The sequence below is a fragment of the Ochlerotatus camptorhynchus genome, unplaced genomic scaffold (assembly GCF_037179485.1).
Source record: "Ochlerotatus camptorhynchus isolate MF236.1 unplaced genomic scaffold, CSIRO-AGI_Acam_v1.1 ptg000956l, whole genome shotgun sequence".
Taxonomy (NCBI): Eukaryota; Metazoa; Arthropoda; class Insecta; order Diptera; family Culicidae; genus Ochlerotatus; species Ochlerotatus camptorhynchus.
In genome coordinates, this window is record NW_027041397.1 from 46,004 (window position 1) to 67,271 (window position 21,268).

The 21,268-nt window shown below is 44.6% G+C and overlaps 3 protein-coding genes across 3 annotated transcripts; all 3 read right to left on the bottom strand.

The window, feature by feature from the left end:
* Positions 1 to 13,543: 13,543 nt before the first annotated feature.
* On the bottom strand, positions 13,544 to 14,677 carry LOC135715571 (uncharacterized). Its single transcript, XM_065238784.1, has one exon. The coding sequence runs from the start codon at positions 14,675 to 14,677 to the stop codon at positions 13,544 to 13,546; it is 1,134 nt and encodes a 377-aa protein (XP_065094856.1).
* A 31-nt stretch (positions 14,678 to 14,708) lies between these two features.
* Positions 14,709 to 16,103, bottom strand: LOC135715572 (uncharacterized). Its single transcript, XM_065238785.1, has one exon. The coding sequence runs from the start codon at positions 16,101 to 16,103 to the stop codon at positions 14,709 to 14,711; it is 1,395 nt and encodes a 464-aa protein (XP_065094857.1).
* A 218-nt stretch (positions 16,104 to 16,321) lies between these two features.
* On the bottom strand, positions 16,322 to 17,308 carry LOC135715573 (uncharacterized). Its single transcript, XM_065238786.1, has one exon. It carries the CDS (start codon positions 17,306 to 17,308, stop codon positions 16,322 to 16,324), a length of 987 nt encoding a protein of 328 aa, XP_065094858.1.
* Positions 17,309 to 21,268: the final 3,960 nt, after the last annotated feature.

The window sequence follows — 21,268 nt, forward strand, 5'->3', positions numbered from 1 at the left end:
ACGTCCACGTGAGTTTTGAATATTTCCTCGGTAACCGTAATAGTTACCTCTGTGTCCAGAGTTGTTCGAGCGAAAATGTAAAATGTTGTTGGTCGGTGTTGGTTCATTTTCTGTAATTTTTTCTATTGCAGAGGACAACGAGGTAAATTGCCCTGCCTTTATTAGTAATTTGGATTCCTCGCTTCTTATGCCAGAAGCGAGTGCTTTCACACCGGCTTTGACCGACATTCTTGTGGCCGTATCCACCGGAACTTGTTCATTAAGATAAGCTCTTTCAAGCTCCAACGTGAGCTTTTCAATTTGTTCGGTGAATTTTGTTAATTCACCGACTTGTTTTGTGGTATTTAATTTCGCCATCACAGTTTCTGGCGCAATTGTTATTTTGCACTTTTCCGTAAGTTTTCTAATTATCTCATCTATATCCTGTGGGTTATCTCCCACTGCCGCTCTGGCCTTGCCTTCAAGTCGCGAGAGAATGACCTGAATGGCAACTGCGCGGTTTTCGTTTGTGATAAGTACCTTGCATGCGTTCAATGCTGCTATGGTACTATTCAATTTCTCTCCATCCCCATTAAAGGGCACAATTAATTGCGGAATAATTTTTACTATTTCCATTATGTTCGCCATCTTTTGACGATTAATTAATCTGTTTGTGAAAATGATGGCTGTAGCCACTCCTTTGAATGAGTTTAGTTTGGATTGATTTTTCTCTTTAATAATTCTTATAATTGTTTCATATACTAGTTTGGTCTTTTCAAGTATTAGGGCATGTTTTTCATTATTACCTAATTTACTAATAATTTGATTGTATAAATCCGTAGCAGTAGTTAATTTCTTATTTAAAATTCGGGTTGAAGACCTGACTTCACTCTTAGCCTTTAGTTCTTCAAGTAGTATTTTTAACGAGTCGTATTTGTCTTTCATGACAATTTTTCGAAGTAACGGAAATGGTTTTTAAAAAAAAAATTAAAAATAACTCACAATTCATCTGCTTCAGCGGAGGTGGTTACCTTACACGCACATTTGTTGAAATCTTCCGGCCTCTGCTGATGAACGGCATCACTTTGCGTCCCCTCACAAGTTCATTCCAGGTGGAGGCGCACTCCTCAACACCTTATGGTTTTAGTTGTTGAATCGTCCGTAGCTTTGATGCTGGATGGCCTCGCCGAGCAGGGTGCTCCGGGCATTTGTTATCATTGACCGAACATGATTTGTCATCAGTGACCGAACATGATTGGAGAACCACTGCAGCCATACACTTTATCAAGGCGAGCGAAAATTTTCTGGTCACTACCGTACCGTACTGTCTGTACCGTAAAAATTTCTCTTGTAGCAATTTTCACCTTTCACTTCAACTTGTTCACATGTTTCAATTGTTTTTCAAGTGTTTAATTTTCGCGTTCAGTCTTTGAGACGATTTTCACTTTAAACTACATTTAGTGCCGCGATCGATCGGGCAGCATTTAACGCGACTTTCTTCTCTCGTTTTTTATACTCTCCGTACAGCTTACTTACTTACTTAAGTGTCCTGAGCGCCATCCCTGGCGCAAAGGGCCAACGTGAAAGATCTCCATCCTGGGCGATTGTTTGCTTTCGCCTTGACCTGGGCCCAGGTCAAATTCCGGTCGACTTGCTTAATCTCCTTGTTTAGGCTTCGCCGCCATGAGCCCCTGGGTCTGCCTCTGCTGCGATGTCCGGCTGGATTCCAATCCAGCGCTTGTTTGCAGATTTCATTTCCGCTCTTCCGTAGAGTGTGGCCAACCCACCTCCACTTACGTTCCCGAATTTCTGTCGATATCGGCTTCTGGTGACACCGTCGATGGAGCTCGGCATTCGAAATCCAGTTGTGAGGCCACCAAGCACGAATTATATACCGCAGGCATCGGTTGATGAACACCTGCAGCTTCTGTGTGATCTCCGCTGATACGCACCATGTTTCGCTAGCGTACAGCAGTACAGATTTCACGTTAGAGTTGAAAATTCGGATCTTCGTGCGGAGACTAATCTGATTTGACTTCCAGATGTTTCGTAAACTCGCAAAAGCAGCCCTTGCCTTCTTGATCCGTGCACCTATATCACTCTTGGTTCCGCCGTCCGACGCTATCTGGCTGCCAAGATATTGGAAACTTTCAACCTTCTCCACTTCCTGACCAGCTACCGTAAAATTGGATGGATTTCCCGTGTTGATATCCAACGATTTAGTCTTGCTGACGTTGATGTTGAGACCTGCCGCTGAGGAGCGTTCGGCGAGATCGTCGAGCTTACTCTGCATGTCAGAACGCCGTTGTGATACTAAAGCAACGTCATCCGCCAAATCTAGGTCGTTTAGATGCTCCATTGTAATAGGCTGCCAGAGCAACCCACGGTTCGGCACACGGTCGATCGCACCAACCATTATCTCGTCGATTACGATGAGGAACAGTAGCGGTGATAGAATACATCCTTGCCTCACTCCAGCGACTACCCGAATAGGGTCAGATAGGGCTCCGTTGTGCAGCACCCTGCACGTGAAAGCCTCATACTGAGCTTCGATGAGGTTGACGATTTTATCCGGAACTCCCTTGCGCCTTAGGGCGCCCCACAGGTTTTCGTGGTTGAGTCGGTCGAAAGCTTTTTCGTAGTCAATGAAAACCAAGTAAAGGGACTCTTGGAATTCGTTGACCTGCTCCAAGATTATGCGGAGCGAGACAATATGGTCCACACAGGATCTTCCAGCACGGAATCCCGCCTGCTGCCGTCGGAGAGTCGCGTCGATCTTCTCCTGTATCCGGTTGAGGATAACTTTGCATAGAACTTTGAGAACACAACACAGTAACATAATGCCACGCCAGTTATCGCATACAGTTGGGTCCCCCTTCTTTGGGACCTTCACTAAGACGCCCTGCATCCAGTCAGCCGGAAAAGTCGCGGTGTCCCAGATATTGCAGAATAGTTGATGCAACATTTGTGCAGATAGCATGGGGTCAGCTTTGAGCATCTCTGCTGATATGCGATCGACCCCGGGAGCCTTGTTGGATTTCATGGTTCGGATAGCAGCTTCGATCTCCGGTAGGGATGGCGCCTCAGAATTGACGCGAGTGATGCGTCGCACTCTTGGCGGTTCATGCCGAGATGTTGATGGCTGGTTGACCGACGAAACTTGTAGAAGCTGTTCGAAGTGTTCAAACCAGCGTTTCAGCTGATCAGTGGGGTCGGTGAGCAACTGACCAGTCGCGTCCTTCACTGGCATCCTAGGATTCATCCTTGCTCCACTCAGGCGTCGTGAGATATCGTAGAGGAGACGGATATCGCCTGTTGCTGCGGCTTTCTCACCTTCATCGGCTAGGGAGTCCACCCACGCTCGCTTATCCCGCCTACACGAGCGCTTCACTTCCTTCTCGAGAGCCGAATACAGTTGGCGGGCCTGGTTCTTCGCTCCTCTGGTTCTCGCCCGCTCTATCGCGGCTTTTGCATTTCTCCGCTCCTCTATCTTCCTCCAGGTGTCATCCGTGATCCACTCCTTTCTCTGAGCGCGCAGCTCGCCCAGGTTGTTTTCACTCGTTTCAGTAAAGGCATCCTTGATCACCGTCCATTGCTCTTCTACGCTGCCACCATCAGGAATATCCGCAGCTCTGGTCTCCAGTTCCTCGACGAATGACCTTTTTACTGCTGGATCTTCCAATCGGCGTGTGTTGAATCGCCGTCCGAGCCGCTCCTCCCGCCGCTGGACCCGCGCGATACGAAGGCGGATCTCTCCAACGAGGAGATGGTGGTCAGACGCGATGTCGGCACTGCGTTTGTTCCGAACGTCAAGAAGGCTCCTTCTCCATTTTCGGCTGATGCAGATGTGGTCGATTTGATTTTCGGTATGTCCATCACGGGAAACCCACGTGACTTTGTGCACTGGTCGATGGGGGAAGAGCGAACCCCCGATCACCATGTCGTTATTGCCACAAAACTCTGCCAACAGCTCACCGTTTTCGCTCATTTCGCCAAGACCATGGCGCCCCATGACACGCTCATAATCCGTGTTGTCGGAGCCGATCTTCGCATTGAAGTCGCCGATGTAGATCTTGATGTCACCTCTCGGAATTTTATCCACGACTGCATTCAGTTGACTGTAAAAGTTCTCTTTGTCCTGTAACTCGGCAGCATCGGTTGGCGCATAACATTGGATTATGGTTAGGTTACGAACCCGCGTTCTGAATCTGGCAACGATTATCCTCTCATTGATAGGTTCCCACTTGATGAGCGCCGCATTTGCTTGGGCGCTAAGCAGGAAACCAACTCCACGGTGGCGGGGAGCGTTTTCACCTCGAATACCAGAATAGAGTAGTACCTGTCCCGACGGCAGCTTGTGTTCTCCAAAGTTTGGCCAACGGACTTCGCTTAGTCCCAGGATTTCGAGCTTCATGCGTCGAGCCTCGCTGGCGAGTTGTGCCAGCTTCCCCTGTTGGGCTAGCGTTAGTACATTCCATGTTCCAATTCTTGTCCGTTGTTTTGCGCTAAAAGTCGTTGCCGTAATATCAGTCCGTGATCTTTCTCTATTGGTTTCTGTAACAGTTGTAAAGTTTCGGGGACAGTAGGTAGTTAGCCTAAGGTCTCCTATCCGCCGTGATGGGGCTGCCATCTTGGGTATAGCTTTCGGGGATAAGCATTTCTTGTTTCAGCCGCTGGATGCCAGGCAGACGCTGTTTGAGCCGCACCTCCATGGTGGACAGACGCTCAGTTATTGTGTAGATGGGGCTGCCATCTTAGATTTAGCTGACACAATACAGCATTTCTTATTCAGCCGCTGGATGCCAGTCAGACGCTGTTTGAGCCGCACCTCCATGGTGAACAGACGCTCAGGCCGTGTAGGCCGAACCCGCTAGGGGCCCCCTTCCCTGTCAGCATATGACCAAAGCTCCCACCGGGGTTGGTTACCCGATCTTCGCTAAGGTTGCTCATATCCCAGGAGACACCACGAGGAGGTAGGGATAGGAGTTACTGGGTAAGAGGCTAATGGACCACTAATGGGGTCTATTTTATCCTTCAAGTACTCGCGGTACTGGTGGTACGCATTACCCAGTCGTTTGCCCCGCTGGCCAATGGCCAGCGGTGATAAAAAGAATATGATACTTTTACATCATCCCGTACAGCGTAATCACTAATTGAGCGAGCACAGTCATAAGAATTAACCATAGTAACAGATTGTGAAATTCGTGTTCTACACTGTGCTGTTCTTGGTTCTGTATTACGGTGACTTGCGGGTCACCGTTTTGGTTAATGTTTTTTGACTGGGGTTTTCCCATCGCTCAACTTTAACTTTTTATTCCGTACGGCACTGATACTATCGCACTGATTCTGGAACTTTGGTACTGTTTGGTTTGGAAAAAAAACTACTTAACACGGAACAACTTTACATGTCACGGTATGCCATATAAGGATCCCTGCCTGGGGATTGTCATCAGATTTACGATGTAACATACTTGACGGTAAGAATGAGAATGAATTTATTCAATTTATTAAACTTATCCTAGGCTGTCGTTTTGGAGGCACTTGAAGTCTTATGTATTAATTAACCAATCACCAATCGATGGGTTATGGAGAAGGCATAAGTGGAAAAGAGAGTGAGAATTTGGGAGAGACCACACGGTCAGCATTCATACGCTGCCGGCGGGTTTGAAACAGCCATAGTATAATGACTCTGAAATATGATTCTTTTGTTTTGCAGTAAAACGTCCAATTGCGACATGCTAGTGCAATGGGTCGATGACTGACGAGGGTTATGGAAGAATTCGACTCTTCTCAGCATAAAGCTACAAGTGCGGCCTGCTAGCATTGTCTATGGGAAAAAGGGATTTGATGACATGTGGAATGCACATGTCACACTATATGCAGTCCGTTTATGTGTTTCTTCAAATGTCTAGTATAAGAATTTAATTCCTTTGTCTTTTGTCTCTCTTTATTAGTTTTTGTTTGTCTTGTCCCCCCGTCTCGATGATTCTCATCGTCGCACACTGGTCACCATAGCCGGTCGAACTCCAGACGAAGCTAGAACAGTACTACCATTCATACTGGTAGACAACGAAACCCTACCCCAAGCTCCTCCCCTGATCCTATCCTTCAACAATGTACCCCTCTAACCTCGAGTAAGCCGCGAGTAATCGGCCCAACTCCTACTAGACATAGAATTAAGCGAATTTTGTTACAAACAGTGAACAATGAATTATCGGCTCCGTAAAGCTAACGCGATTGAGCCTTCCAAATAAATGAAATGGATAAAAAAAACGTGTCAAGTTTCAGACATTGAACTCGGCTTGAATAAAAAGTTACATTTTGTGAATGAAGAAACCCGAGGAGTAGACTGGCCCAAGTTTATAAAGTAAATTTTATCAAAATGGGCAATCAAAAGTCGAAAAGTTCTTCAACAACCCAAGAAGGGAACACCAACGTCAACATAGTGATTCACTTAGAAAGCAGTGAAATTTACCATGAATCACACGAAATAAAACTGTGGATCATTGTGGCAATCAACGTTTTGCATCTGCTGTTGGTGCTTCGAAAATCTCTGAAGAAGAGGTGGCGTCGGCAAGAATTTAACCGAGCCAGCTCAGCATCCTAAGACAATTTGGACAGTGTCAGAGTAGAACATTAAAAGTACAAAAAGACAATTGCGTGAACCGGTCTGCGAAAAAAGTGAAGATAAAAAAAACTATTATGTGAGCCAGCCTATCGTTAGTGCAACAAAACGGACGAATTTAGTAACGGGAAATGCTTATGTTTGCGCTATCATCACCGCGAGCGGCTCACACGGCCGTAAATCTACTGGTGGAGATGTCCTTGTAGCTGTCCGTAACGGGTTGGAGGCAAAGGCCATCGAGAACGATTCATGGAACTATGTGGAGCAGATTTGGACAGCCATCAATCTGGGTGATCGCACACTATTTCTATGCGCTCTGTACATTCCACTTGATCGAGTCCGCGACAATGAACTCATCGATACTCACTGTCGGTCAGTTTTCACAGTTGTCGAAAGTACCACTCCAGTTGATGAGATATTCATTTTTGGTGACTTCAATCTGCTAGGCGTTTCGTGGAGTTCATCTCATAGCGGATTCCTGTACCCAGATCCTGATAGCTCTACATTTCAAGCAGGAGCTATTAGCCTTCTCGACAACTACAGCGCAGCGACGCTTTCTCAAATTAACCATGTAGTTTCGTAGTTTGGACCTCTGCTTCGTGAGCACACAGGACAGGGCTCCATCAATTTCCTCGGTTCCTTGTGCACTAACTAAGCTAGTTCCACATCACCCTCCTCTAATTGTCACTGTTGAGGACAAACTCGTGCGTGATTTCGACGACTATCCTGCTACGGTTTCTTATGACTTCCGTAAAGCTGACCACCGTAGCATCATAGATATATTGTCTAGCATGGTATGGGAGAACATCCAGATGACGTTGAGGCTGCAGCGCAAACCTTTTCACATGTCTTGGCGTATGTCATTGACAGACACGTCCCGAAAAAAACTCACCACAAAGTGTCTCACCCTCCCTGGCAGACGAGAGAGCTACGTAGGTTGAATCCAATCAAGAGAGCAACATTGAGAAGATTTACGAAGTATCGCACGCTTCCTCTGAAACTACATTATGTGAGGCTAAATCACATGTACCAGCGAGTCAGTCGTGAATGCTTTTCAAGTTTCCAACGAGGCATCCAGCGCAAACTTAAGCTACACCCGAAATACTTTTGGAACTACGTGAACGAGCAACGCAGGGAATCCGGCCTCCCATCGTCTATGGAATTCAACGGAGAAGTTGCTGCCACTGTTCAGGATATATGCCACCTTTTTTTCCGAAAAGTTTGCCAGTGTATTCACTAATGAGATACTAACTGACGACTATATTAACCTGGCTGCCAGGAACGTTCCAGTAAACGATCAAACGCTGGGTGCAATTGATGTTAATGCAGAAATTATTTCTAAGACCGCGACTCTGCTCAAGTCATCCTTCAATCCTGGACCTGATGGAGTTCCATCTGTATTTTTGAAGAGATATATTGCTAGCTTGTTAATTCCGCTTCTTCGCCTGTTCCGAATGTCTCTTTCAGGTGGCATATTTCCATCTTGCTGGAAATTTGCGCACATGTTTCCCGTCCACAAAAAAGGAAGGAAACGAGCTGTGGATAACTATCGAGGAATTACATCGTTAAGTGCCGTTTCGAAGCTATTCGAGCTAGTGATTATGGAACCGTTGCTGTTCCATTGCAAGCAGTATTTGAGTGCTAATCAACATGGGTTTACTGTCGGCCGCTCTACAACCACCAATCTGCTGTGTCTCACATCGTATATAACCGAAAGCATGTCGGATCGGGTTCAAACGGACATTATTTATTCAGACCTATCCGCAGCATTCGACAAGTTGAACCATGCTATTGCGATTGCTAAACTCGGCAGGCTCGGTGTATGCGGTAATCTTCTGAGTTGGTTTCGATCATATCTTACCGGTCGGCAACTAAAGGTTGCCATAGGAGATTGCAGATCAGCTAGCTTCTTCGCCACATCAGGTATACCTTAGGGAAGCCAAATGGGACCGTTAATTTTTATACTGTACTTCAACGACGTGCATCTGGTCATCGAAGCTCCTCGGTTATCATTTGCAGATGACCTCAAAATCTTTATACGAATCGGCTGTTGATAAGGCGTCAAGAAGTTCAGGGTTCATTTTTAGGATAGCTAAAAACTTCACTGATATCTACTGTCTAAAATCTCTCTATTGTTCGCTTGTTCGATCGACGCTTGAGTATTGTTCAGCGGTTTGGAACCCAAACTACAACAACAGTGCCGAGAGAATTGAATCTGTTCAACGTCGCTTTCTTCGTTTTTTATGTTATGACCATGCTTGAATGTATTTTTCTTTTTACCATAGTTGATAAGGTTAACATCATTGAGGCGTCATCCAGCCTGTTGATGTAAAACAACAATAAACAATAAACAATAAACTACGGACGATGCAGAAAGGATGGCTGGCGAGCTAAAACGTTTCTTATGAATGTATTTCTATGGACATAGAACAAGTTAAGTTAGAGCTTGACTCTAAGATTGCACAATTAAATTTAACTTTAGTAAACTTTACTAAAACTCCTAGAAGGATTTATAGTAAAAAAAAATTGATTGATAAAGCGAAGCAAATTAAAATTATTTACAATTATATTAATGATTTATTAGCGCAAAATGAATCAAAATTTGCGAAATCCGAACAAAATTTTTACATAAAAGGAGCAGGCAATAAATATAGTGATATCGTACAAATCATTAATGAAAAATTAAAATTCGCTAAAGACACGGTATTAAATATTACAACCGTTACCTTTATATTATTTTTTATACCAAATTAAAACATAGGATTAATCGAAAAAAATATTTAAGCCCAAGATGGCAAACGTAGACATAACAACAGAGGCTGAATTCCCTTTTTGGACTCTATTAGGGGAAGGAGGGGCATAGTGAACAGGTGGGGCATAGTGAGCATCCCGCAGTTTGGCCCTGGATCTCTAGCTGCATGAAACAAATCAACTGGTAGTAGGTTCAATATAATTATGATATTGATCCTACCACCAATAAATTTGTTCCGAACGACCGGAAGTCCAAGCTGGTGCACGGGATGCTCACTATGCCCCACCTGTTCACTAGCCCCTCTTACCCCTACGTTTTTTTTCGACTTAGTCGACAACGCTAACGCGGAGGCCACCGCAGCGATTAAAGCTGCCGCTAAAAACATTGCCACTCGATTCGTGAAAACACGACTAACGGGTGCTGCCAGGCAAGTAGTACCTGAAAATGCTACCTATGAAGATTTGGTAGCAGCATTGAAAGAGCATTGCTCTCCAAAAATCACAGCCGATAACATTTTGGCAAGGTTACAAAATTTTAAACAAACTTCCACCACAGAAGCATTTATGATGACGTAGAGAAATTAACTTTACAGCTAAAATCAGTCTATATCAACAACAAAATTCCAAATGATGTAGCTGATCAAATGGCAACAAAAGAGGCGTTGAATCACTGATCAACGGCACCAAAAACAGAGACACAAAAATCATACTAAAGGCTGAAACATTCAGCCAAATTAATTACGCAATCCAAAAATTCATGGAAAACGACGTGCCAACTGATAATGGAAATAATTCCATTTCTTCAAATGCACAAGTATTCGTTGCAAGCAGAGGAAACCGTTCAAGAGGACGAGGTAGAGCTAGTTACAGAGGACGAGGAAATTATTATCAAGTAAATAATTTCTATACCAACCAATTTCAACGGAATATTAGATTTTAAAATCACTTTTCCAACCGTGGAAATTTTTAAAATAATCGTTTCCCAAATCAAAGGGGAAACTTTACTCAGCGAGGCCGGTTCGCACCGAACATGTTCTTTGCCCAACATAACGGTGTTGCATATCACCCAGCAGTACAGCAGGGAATTCAACTACCGATGCAACAACCAATGCAAATTCCACAGCAACAACATGCGACACATCTACCACAAGGAAATATCCACCCTTTAGGGATACAGTTAGGGCAGCATACACAATAAATGTAGCTGCCACCAATTATGTTCAGCAAATGGTCGATATGGCGGTTTCACAGCGTACTTTTATTGTTGATTGTGGATCTGATATATCGGTCATTAAAGCTGGAGATGTAAAAAGAACTCAAATATATTATCCCAGTCAAAAATGTGGTATACTCGGAATAGGACAAGGAAATGTGAGTACGATGGGTACTACCCAATCAAATATAATAATAAATAATATTGAGTTACCGCATACTTTTCACATTGTTGGAAATGATTTCCCAATTCCCACCGATGGAATTCTTGGGAGAGATTTTCTGGTGAAACATAAATGTAAAGTTGATTACAAATCCTGGTTACTCAATTTAACGATAATTATGAAACATTTAGTATTCCGATAATAAATAGGTTTATAGATTCAAAACTTATACCAGCTAGATGTGAAATTATAAAACATCTAAACAATTTCGACATTCATGAAGACAGCGTTATTTTGTCAGAAGAAATATGTCCTGGAGTGTTTTGTGCAAACAAAGTGAACAAAGAAAACCGTTGCGTTAAAATTATCAACACAACAACCAAGGATGTCTTATTAAAATTTCGTGCCTAAACATGAATCACTTGCAAATTTTTATTATTGTACTATTTCAAACAATGCGACTGAAAGAGCGCAAAAATGAACTGAACATTGAAAATAATGGCCCCCTTGTCAAAGATAAACTCGAAAAACTTTGCATTGAATTCAGCGATATTTTCTCACTTCAAGGTGATACGCTATCGGAGAACAATTTTTACAAACAAGATATAACTCTCAATGACAGCAAACCCAGATACATAATAAATTAAAGGGTAGTGTCCTATACACGACCGCAGTATGACGTAGAACCACGCAAAGATGATGTATTTCATGCAATTTTGACTATTATACTCTTAAATTTTCAAGTAATTCAATGTTTCGGTTATGGTTCACTTTTTTTCTCCGTGATTTGTTTTCCATAAGGTACGATTATGACGACTGGGTTAGGGAAAATCGTTTATTTCATGAAAACAGTGATACCATTTTTACATTTTTTCAAATGTTTTTTGTGGAAAAATGAAAAAAAAAACATTTATTTCAGCAAATTTGTTATGTAATATCCTATCGATTGGCTTATTTTGATTTTATTTTCATCTATAAATGACAAAGTTGCAAGCGTTCAAAACCTAACACAATTTCATCACACATATTTTTTGATTTGCACCCCAGTATAGTCGACAAAGACGTAGTTCTACGTCAAAATTACAGATTACCCGAATCTCAAAAACAAGAGATTTTCAACCAAATTCAAACAATGCTCAATGATGGAATAATTCAAAATTCAACCTCACCATACAACTCACCTATCCTACTTGTCCCTAAGAAATCCACTACAAACGAAAGCAAAAAATGGCGGCTAGTTATTGATTACCGTCAGCTTAATAAGAATATAACTCCAGATAAATTTCCGCTCCCACGGATAGACGAAATTTTGGATCACTTGGGGCGAGCTAGATATTTTTCAACGCTTGACCTGATGTCCGGATTTGATCAAATCCCTTTAAATGAAAGTTCATTATGAATTTAATAGAATTCCTTTTGGCCTTAATATCAGCCCAAATTCCATTCAACGAATGATGTCTACCCGAGCAGAGAATGAAAACAAAATGAAAACTAAGTTTGATATTTTGATATAAGCGTTCGTGATAACATATTTTGCTTACCGTGTGATCGCGTTAAAAGTAATCATAACAAAAATTAGATCTAAATGGTATATGAAGGACATTAAAAAGATAACAAATAATGTTTTCTTGATAAAAAATCCATGTCTGCATTTTGATATTAGTAATTTCGTTAATAATAAACAAAATAACTAATCAATACGTTATTATAACTATGGTAGGAAAACAAAAAAATAAAAACAAAAACTAAATTAGTTATTATTTTGATATCATGATATTAAATTTCGTTATCTGAAATCTTTTGGTTGATATCAAGATTCAAAATCAAAAAATGTTAGCGTTAGCGTTGTTATGATATACTTCGTAGATTGGATACTAGCGACACTCACGTCTCTTCTGAAATTCTCAGTTAGACTACTTTCAGGAATAATGCTGGGGAGTAAACATTGGCTCCAATCTAAACAAGAGTAACAGAAGCATGACTGTCACTATTACCGGCCACACCCATCTTTACCATAACTAGGGATAGGGAAGGAAATGTTGATGCAGTACTTACTTAACGAGAGGCCACCGACTTAGCGACACCCTCATAAGTGCTACGGAGTTGGAGGGTTGGGTATGGTATTCGGTAGGATTCACCTCAAGTTGGCGATGCAACCAAAAGTATGTATTGTTTATTTGTTGTTTATTTAATCTCTCGATAGCCGGCTATTGAAAGAACATATTCATTTTGTTTAGTGATCATGAATTTTAGGAGTGATGACGGAGAGCTTAGGATTAAACCCATGATTTTCTGCTCAGTAAGCAAACACGATCCCTCCAGGGTCATCGAGCATCTCAGAACCATAACGCTTCGCGACAATACAGGGCTACGTTTTCGCTTGATATGCAAATAGTTTCCGAGGTTAATATTTGTTCCTTCTGAACGGGTTTTGTCAAGGCGAAGTGGACTGTACTGGGCTGGAGCGAACGGAGTTGGCTAGCGTCAATCGAAGTTCTAAACTCAGAAGCTCTGAAAAGAGCTGGGGGGTTTGACGCTGCTCTCCGGGACACGGTGGACATGCAGTAGAAATGACGAATGCTGCCGACTACACTAGACACTACTGTTTTATTTCTCTTTGCTTCTTAATATAACGTTTTACAGCTGCTGCTGCTGCGAACGGATGCTCGGTTGGATTCAAACTTAAACTTATGCACGCTACTGCGGGGATTTTTATAGAACGGCACCGACCGTTTGCTCGTTGCTGATTGGTCGACGTTTTTCTCCTCTCTTTCGGCGGTAGGCGGAACATCCTCCCCCCGGTTGAGAGATCTCAACACCTTTTGGAAGTCGGAGGGTTTTGACGGGAATCATTATCCTCGATGGGCAGAATGGACACCTTATTGATGGGACGTCGATACGTGGTTCCATTCACGAAGAGATCAACTGCTCGGACCAGGCCGTCGGTTCCAGGATAGACGGCTACGATGCGACCTAACTTCCAGTTGAGTGGTGGTTGGTTACGATCGTGAAGCAACACGATCATGTCTTCCCGAATGTTCGGCTTCTCTTGTCGATTTTTCTTCCGAGGCTGCAAGGTATTTAAATAATCCCGGCTCCAGGCACGCCAGAATTGCTCGCGCATAAGTTGGAGATGTTGCCACCGTGTCAAGCGGGATGCTTTGACGTTCTCTAGGGAAGGTTCAGCTGGGGCGATCAGCGGTCGTCCAATCAAATAATGCGCTGGAGTTATCACCAGCGGGTCCACCTGGTCGTTGGAAATTGCGAACAATGGTCGGGAGTTCAAGACGGCCTCGATTTCTGACAGGATCGTACACAATTCCACGAACGTTAGATTCGTATTGCCGACTACCCGCTTCAAATGGGTTTTGGCCGACTTCACGGCTGCCTCCCACAAACCACCGAACTCGGGTGCGTCGGGTGGAATGAAATTCCACTCAATTTCATGATTGCGGCAGAAAGATTCGATGGTGTCCACGGCGTGTTGGTCACAAAACTGATGGTAAAGGTTGTTCAATTCGTGGTGAGCACCACGAAAATTGGTTGCGTTGTCCGAATGGATTTCTTGGACCATTCCACGGCGAGCAATAAATCGTCGAAGGGACGCCATGAAGACATCGGTACTCAAATCGGAGACGCCCTCCAAATGGACGGCTTTGGTTGCCATGCAAACATAAACGGCCACGTACGACTTCACCAAAGTTGGACAACGTGTGCCTTGCTTGGTCCAGAAAGGCCCGGTCACAGCGAAGGGGGGCGACGGCACTACTCTCGATACTGGCAGGTTTCCCATCAATTGGTTGGGAGTGGTAGGATTTGTCCGGAAGCATCTCACGCACCGGCGTGTGATAAATCGGATGGTGGATCTTGCGTTCAGCAACCAATAACGTTGTCTCATGGCGTTCATCAGGCCCGTTTGCCCGACGTGAAGGAGCTCGACGTGCATTTGTTGAATTAGTAGTCTTACTACCGGATCCTTATCTGGCAGAATGATTGGATGGCGACTTTCGAATGGTAATTGGGAGCGGTCCAACCGACCGGCCGTGGTAAATTGGACGAAGACCTCCGAGTCTCTTGCAGGGTTTGTTTGCCAGAATTAGCTTAATCTCGTCGGAGAAATGTGCCTTCTGCAAAACTTGCATGATGAATTCAGATGAGCGGCGTAACTGACGGACGGTCAGATGGGGCTTTATCTCTCGATTGGTCGGGTCCTTTTTCCGACAATTGGCAGTGAATCGCAGGACATAGCCCACAACTCGTTGGATTTTGCGGAAGTTACTGAGCTTTGGAAGAAAAGATAGGAAGTCCATACTCACATCTGGCCCTGCTACCAAGGCCTTAAATTCCGGTAGCTTCTCGTCTGGAACGTCTTCAGGGGCATCTACGTAGTACTCAACTCTTTGCAGGAATTCGGGCCCATTCCACCAAAGGCTGTTGTGCTTCAGGGATTCAACTAGTTGACCTCGGGATACGATGTCTGCTGGGTTCTGTTGAGACCGGACATACTCCCACCGGTACTTACTGGTATGCTCTTGTATAATTGCGATTCGATTCCGTACAAACAACTGTAGCTGGTTGAGAGGTTTCTTAATCCAAGCGAGGACTACCGTACTGTCGCACCACAGGACTATTTCACGGAAAGTCATATCCAGGGCTGGTAACACCTTCTGTACCAACCGGGTTAGTAGGAGAGCGGCGCACAATTCCTTTCGTGGGATGGACAGCTCTTTTAGGGGAGCCAGTTTCGATTTGCTGGTGAGGAGACGAAGCTTCGCCGAGCCATCGCCAAAAATACTTCGCAAAAAGATGCAGGCTCCATAAGCCTTGTTGGAGGCATCAGAGAAGCCATGCAGCTCGTAGGCGACCACGTTGTCCATCGTCACGCGCCTTGGGATCTCGATCACGTGAAGATGCGACAAGGAATCTTGGAGTTGTCGCCACTGCTGTGCGATTTCTTCGTCAACCGGGTCGTCCCACCCGGACTTAAGCTGCCACAATTTCTGCGCTAGAAGCTTTGCCAAAACAATGACCGGTAAAACCAGTCCCAGGGGGTCAAAAAACTTGGCGATCTCGGAGTACATCGTTCTTTTCGTGGGCCGTTGCGGATGCAATGTTGGATTTGGACGATAGGCTATGAGTATCGAGTCTGCAGAGGGATCCCAGAGTAAACCAAGCACCTTGATGGCTTCATTCACTCCATGCTCTTCCAACGTGATCCTTTTTTCTTGATCCTCCACGGGAATATGGTCTAGGAATTCCGGTGAATTTGAACACCACTTGTGTATGGGGAAAACTCCTTGTCCAAGGAGCTGCTTCAGCTGTTGTTGAGCCTCGATAGCGTCCTCCACCGAGTCTGCAGAGGGAGAGTACATCGTCCATGTACGTTTCTTCTTTCACAACACGAGCGGCGACAGGAAAGTCCTCACCATCCTCTTCGACGAGCTTCAGCAAACACCTGGTTGCTTGATATGGTGCCGATGCCGTACCTTACCGTACGTAACGGTACAGAGTTCCAAGACTCGTAGGGGTAACGATGGGTGCTCTCTCCAAAAGATTCGAAGGAAACTACGATCCAACAGGGCTCAAATACTCAATGACGGTACATTTTAGAGATGTCTCCGGTGATGGCAACCTTGAATTTTCGGAACCGTAGCGCGATATGGTGCAGATCGTTCTGTACTACTGGACCAACTTGCAGTACATCGTTCAGGGAGAGTTCCGATGGCGACAACTTTGCACTTGCGTCGAACACGAGTCGACATTTCGTACTCGAGCTGGACGGACGTAACACTGCATGATGCGGCAAATAGAAGGTTTGCTTGTTGGGTGGATCTTCAGACTCGTTGATCTCGGTGCAGTGGCCGAGAGCTTCGTACTCCCGGATGAAGTTCACGTACTGAGCCTGCAGTTCGGGATTGCGGATTAATCGCTTCTCCAACATCAGGAATCTTTTCAAAGCTAGACTGCGACAGTTATCCAATTGGGGAAGATTGTCCTTGAACGGCAGTTTCACGATGAATCTTCCAGTTTCGTCACGTTGGTAGGTGGAAAGGAAGTGGGCTTCGCATGCTGCTTCCTCGGTCGACAGCTTGGGAACGCCCGGCACCTCCTCGACTTGCCAGAACCGGTGCATCCTTTGCTCAATGTCTTCAACGGCTGTGTTGGATTGGAGCGACACGTTTGACACGAGCTGATCATTGATGGCACCTGCTACGATCCACCCCAGATAAGTGTCTCGCAATTGTGGAAGACCTTCGGCTAGGCTCAGCTGACCAGGTTTCAGGATATCGAAGAATAACTCCCCACCGATCAGCAAGTCCACTTTATCCGGACTGTGGAACTTGGGATCAGCTAGGATTACCCCTTCAGGGATCGTCCATTTGGTGATGTCTATTCTCGATGCAGGGATCGTGCCGGTCACTCTCGGGGTAACCAGACACTCGAGGCTTGCGTGGAAATTGGATACACGGGACTGGAACCTGACCACCACCTTGTCTCGGGCGAGGGACCGTAGGGCGTTGATTTCCACGATCGGAACGTTGGCTGGTTTCTTTGGGAGGCCTAGGCGGTTAACCATCTCTTCGGTTACAAAGTTGAATTGGGAGCCGCTGTCCAACAGTACCCGGCACGGATATGGCTGGTTATCTTTATCCAATACATGTACCACTGCGGTCAGCAAAAGTACCGTCTTGGGAAATGAGACAACATTCGACGAACAGGTTGTTGACACTGGTGGATCCACTGGGGCAGGAATCGTCTGCACCGACATCGGTTGATTCGGAGCAGCCGGAACAGAAGCGGGCTTGCCACTGCTTCCGCGGAAACGTTGGACTTCTTCTCATAGCGGGATACCCCATCATCATGGAGCAACGTGTGGTGTCGGCGTTGACACTTGTGGCACGATTTGTCTGAAGGGCAGTCCTTGGATCGATGCCCTTTGCGCAAGCAGTTGAAGCAGACTCCAGCAGTTCGTATCTTCTCATTCTTTTGGGCAGGAGTACCCTAATATAAATGTTATGGTTAATTTGCTTAACGACGTGTTCGGGGTATCATCCAAACCATTTGTGGAATAGTTCAATAATTTGGGTTATCGTTCGTTTATGGTAAATTTTTATTAGGGTAAGGTTGGACAAGGCCGAGCACTGGTGGTTGTGGTGTGAACCAACACAAATTTCACACAAGTTCATCAGTTGGGATGGGCTGGTCGATGCTGCATGGCTCTTTTGCGGATGGATCTTCGATGGTGGAAGAGCTTGCTTCTGTTTCGAGCTGGATTTGCTAGTCTGGAATGCCGCCTCGCAATTCTCGAGGATTTGGCACCTGGACTTCAGGAAGGCGATGGTTGGTTCGTATTTGGGAAGATGTCCTTTTTTCTGGATCCCTTCCCAGGCTTTGCGGGTCGATTTGTCGAGCGCGGAGACGATCTGATACACAATCATGTGCTCCTAAACGCCAGTGATCTGCTGCTGGAGGAACTTCAGACTCTCGACGTGGTGAGTAACTTCGGTTAGCAGACCTCTCAGCTCCTTATGGGTCTCCGATGACATGTCTCGTAGTGAAAACAGACCACGGATGTGGGTTTCTACGAGAACCCGCTGTTTTTTTAGTAGCGATCCTCCAAAATGTCCCAAGCTTGTTGATAATTCCCTTCACTAAGGATCTTGGTATTCAATACACCAGCTGCATCTCCGATGAGCGCCTTATCGAGGTGATACAGTTTTATGGCGTCTCTATCTCCCAAGTGGGCCATCAAATCCTGGAAGACGGCTTTGAATTTAGGCCAACCAGAGTAATTGCCATCGAATGTTTGGAATTGGTGCACTGAGCGGCTGCTGCTGGACGACCACCTGCGGGTTATGGACGGTTGTCGGCGATGGAGTGGCCGCGTTTGCTTGTGCTTCCAGCAACAACTCCTGCACGGCATCGGTAACGTTGTTGTAGAGATCTTCAAAGTTGGCATATTCATGTTCTTGCTCGTCCAGCGCATCATCTGGAAGAAGCGCCAGTCCTTTGCTGTGGAATCCGCTGTACTCGGTGTACACAACGGACAGGTGCTTGGACATATTTGTCAGTTGCGCCAAAGTTGGTGGCTTTCCACTAATGAGATAACGCCGAATGCGCACAATCTTTTGCTTCACTTGTTCACGTTGCCACCCTGCCCTTTTTTTTGCAGATTCAGGATCCATTGCTGCTTCCCACTCGAAGCCGTGAAATGAACCGGAACTGCTAACTGGCAACCTAGGGATAGGGTTCGCTTGCTGGTTTTGTTCAGCGTCTTCTGGTGCCATTTATGACACCTCATTCACTACGCGGCGTATTTCAAATCTCGAAACCACAACAAAACGTATTTTTTTTTCCGAAAACGAACTTCTCACTCTTGCACGTTCAAACACGTTCGTTCTAAATGCTCCGCGTCGAGTCGCAAGCGTAGCAGCAGAAGCAGTTGTTTCGTTTTGGTTGGGTACAGTTTGTGTGTCGTAGCACGTCAGTTTCCACTCAACGGGAACGGTTGCTTCGGAATGGCTCGTGATCCGGTTCGTGACGGACCAAATTGATGTTCCTTCTGAACGGGTTTTGTCAAGGCGAAGTGGACTGTACTGGGCTGGAGCGAACGGAGTTGGCTAGCGTCAATCGAAGTTCTAAACTCAGAAGCTCTGAAAAGAGCTGGGGGGTTTGACGCTGCTCTCCGAGACACGGTGGACATGCAGTAGAAATGACGAATGCTGCCGACTACACAATACACTACTGTTTTATTTCTCTTTGCTTCTTAATACAACGTTTTACAGCTGCTGCTGCTGCGAACGGATGCTCGGTTGGATTCAAACTTAAACTTATGCACGCTACTGCGGGGATTTTTATAGAACGGCACCGACTGTTTGCTCGTTGCTGATAGGTCGACGTTTTTCTCCTCTCTTTCGGCGGTAGGCGGAACAATATTCAATATCAAATATACAAATGATGGTGGCGATTTATTGTGCTGTGGAAGAGCTTGGGGTTAAATCCATGATTTTCTGCTCAGTAAGCGATCTCTCCAGGGTCATCGAGCATCTCATAATCCACAGCGCTTCGCGTCAAAGTACGAATATATGGATGAACTATCTATTATTGAATAACTATTATTTACATGAAAGAAATAAAATATAAACTACAAACAAAACGTGACTACTAAAATCTCAAAAAGATATTCTCACAATTATATTTCACGCAACCAGGAATTTTAAACCATTAGACGCTATAATGATACTCTGCACATGTTAGACACAAGAAGAGGCCAAAAAGCAAGCGTCCGACACACAAAACCCGCCAAATCCACTTGCAGTCACAATCAACGATTCTACGAATCGCGAGCGCTCACGAATCATAAAACCGCCGACTGCGACACTCTGAAAGCGAAATTGACAGGCTCTATGCGTCAAACACCCGCCCTCCAATTTCCTCCCTCATCCAACAACACAAATCTCCATTACAACATCTAACGAATTCAAAACTCATCTATAGCAAGTGAGTGGAAGCAACCCTGCATGCAATCATTCTTCATGATACACTTTTTCTGCCTATCTTTCTATTGGGCCTGTGGACATGCGTTAGTTTCGAAACTTCTAACCAAACTAGGAAAATTTTCAGATCACGAAAAAAAAAAAACTTGAAAAAAAAACTTTCAAAGGTAATTACAAGTAAAATAAATATTGATTATTTAACGCACAAACGAGCAAGTAATATTAAATCTCTTATATCGTATGCTAATGCTAATTGACTGTAACACAAATAATATGCTTAAATAAAATAAAATATTAATAAAGTGATATGCAAAATTTACTAGAAGATCATTACTTTATTGGTGAGATGTTTCTAATAAGCCCTCCCAATTCCTCTGTATACAGAACAAATCTGATACTATAATCAGAATTGCTCAGTCTGCATGAAGTAGCCGATTCATCAAGGAAGTTCTATTAACAACCAAGAATTAATCGTTTGAGGCATACTGAAGCATTAAGAAGGTGATATGTGTCACTATAGGAACGATGATGACATTGTTGCAAATATAAAGAAATTAAACATAACCCTTTGCTTCAGTACCGTCAACCTCCATGTCCATGGGGGGGAGGTATGCAATTTCAGCCTCAGCGTGCTCAACAAAAACTCTTCAGACCCACCATGATCACAGATAAAGGGAACTTTAAAGTACAAAAACATCACTGAAGACATCAAACGTCTAAAACCAGAATCAAAAGCACTTGCATGACTATCTTGACGTTCCCAGTCGATCTCAACATGTGAAAATTGTGCGCTCGACAAATTACAGCATGAACGTGGCTCTTCGAAAAGATGTCCAAGACAAAATTGTAGAAAACTGATAGATGGTATCGAAACAATTAAAAAAATAAACAGGAACGAACTCACCAAATGAACGATGGTTTGCACGTGAAGCCAATACTTGAAAGACTGTTGCATCTCCTAATTCTAGCTTAACATTTTACAACATTCCGTCGGATCTTCAAAGAAGCTCTTGCACCTGCCTCCAATCAGAATCATCGGG

Bases quoted from the DNA above. Each gene is read 5' to 3' on its own strand.
- LOC135715571 (XM_065238784.1), bottom strand. From the start codon at position 14,677: ATGCACGTCGAGCTCCTTCACGTCGGGCAAACGGGCCTGATGAACGCC.
- LOC135715572 (XM_065238785.1), bottom strand. From the start codon at position 16,103: ATGTACTCTCCCTCTGCAGACTCGGTGGAGGACGCTATCGAGGCTCAA.
- LOC135715573 (XM_065238786.1), bottom strand. From the start codon at position 17,308: ATGGTTAACCGCCTAGGCCTCCCAAAGAAACCAGCCAACGTTCCGATC.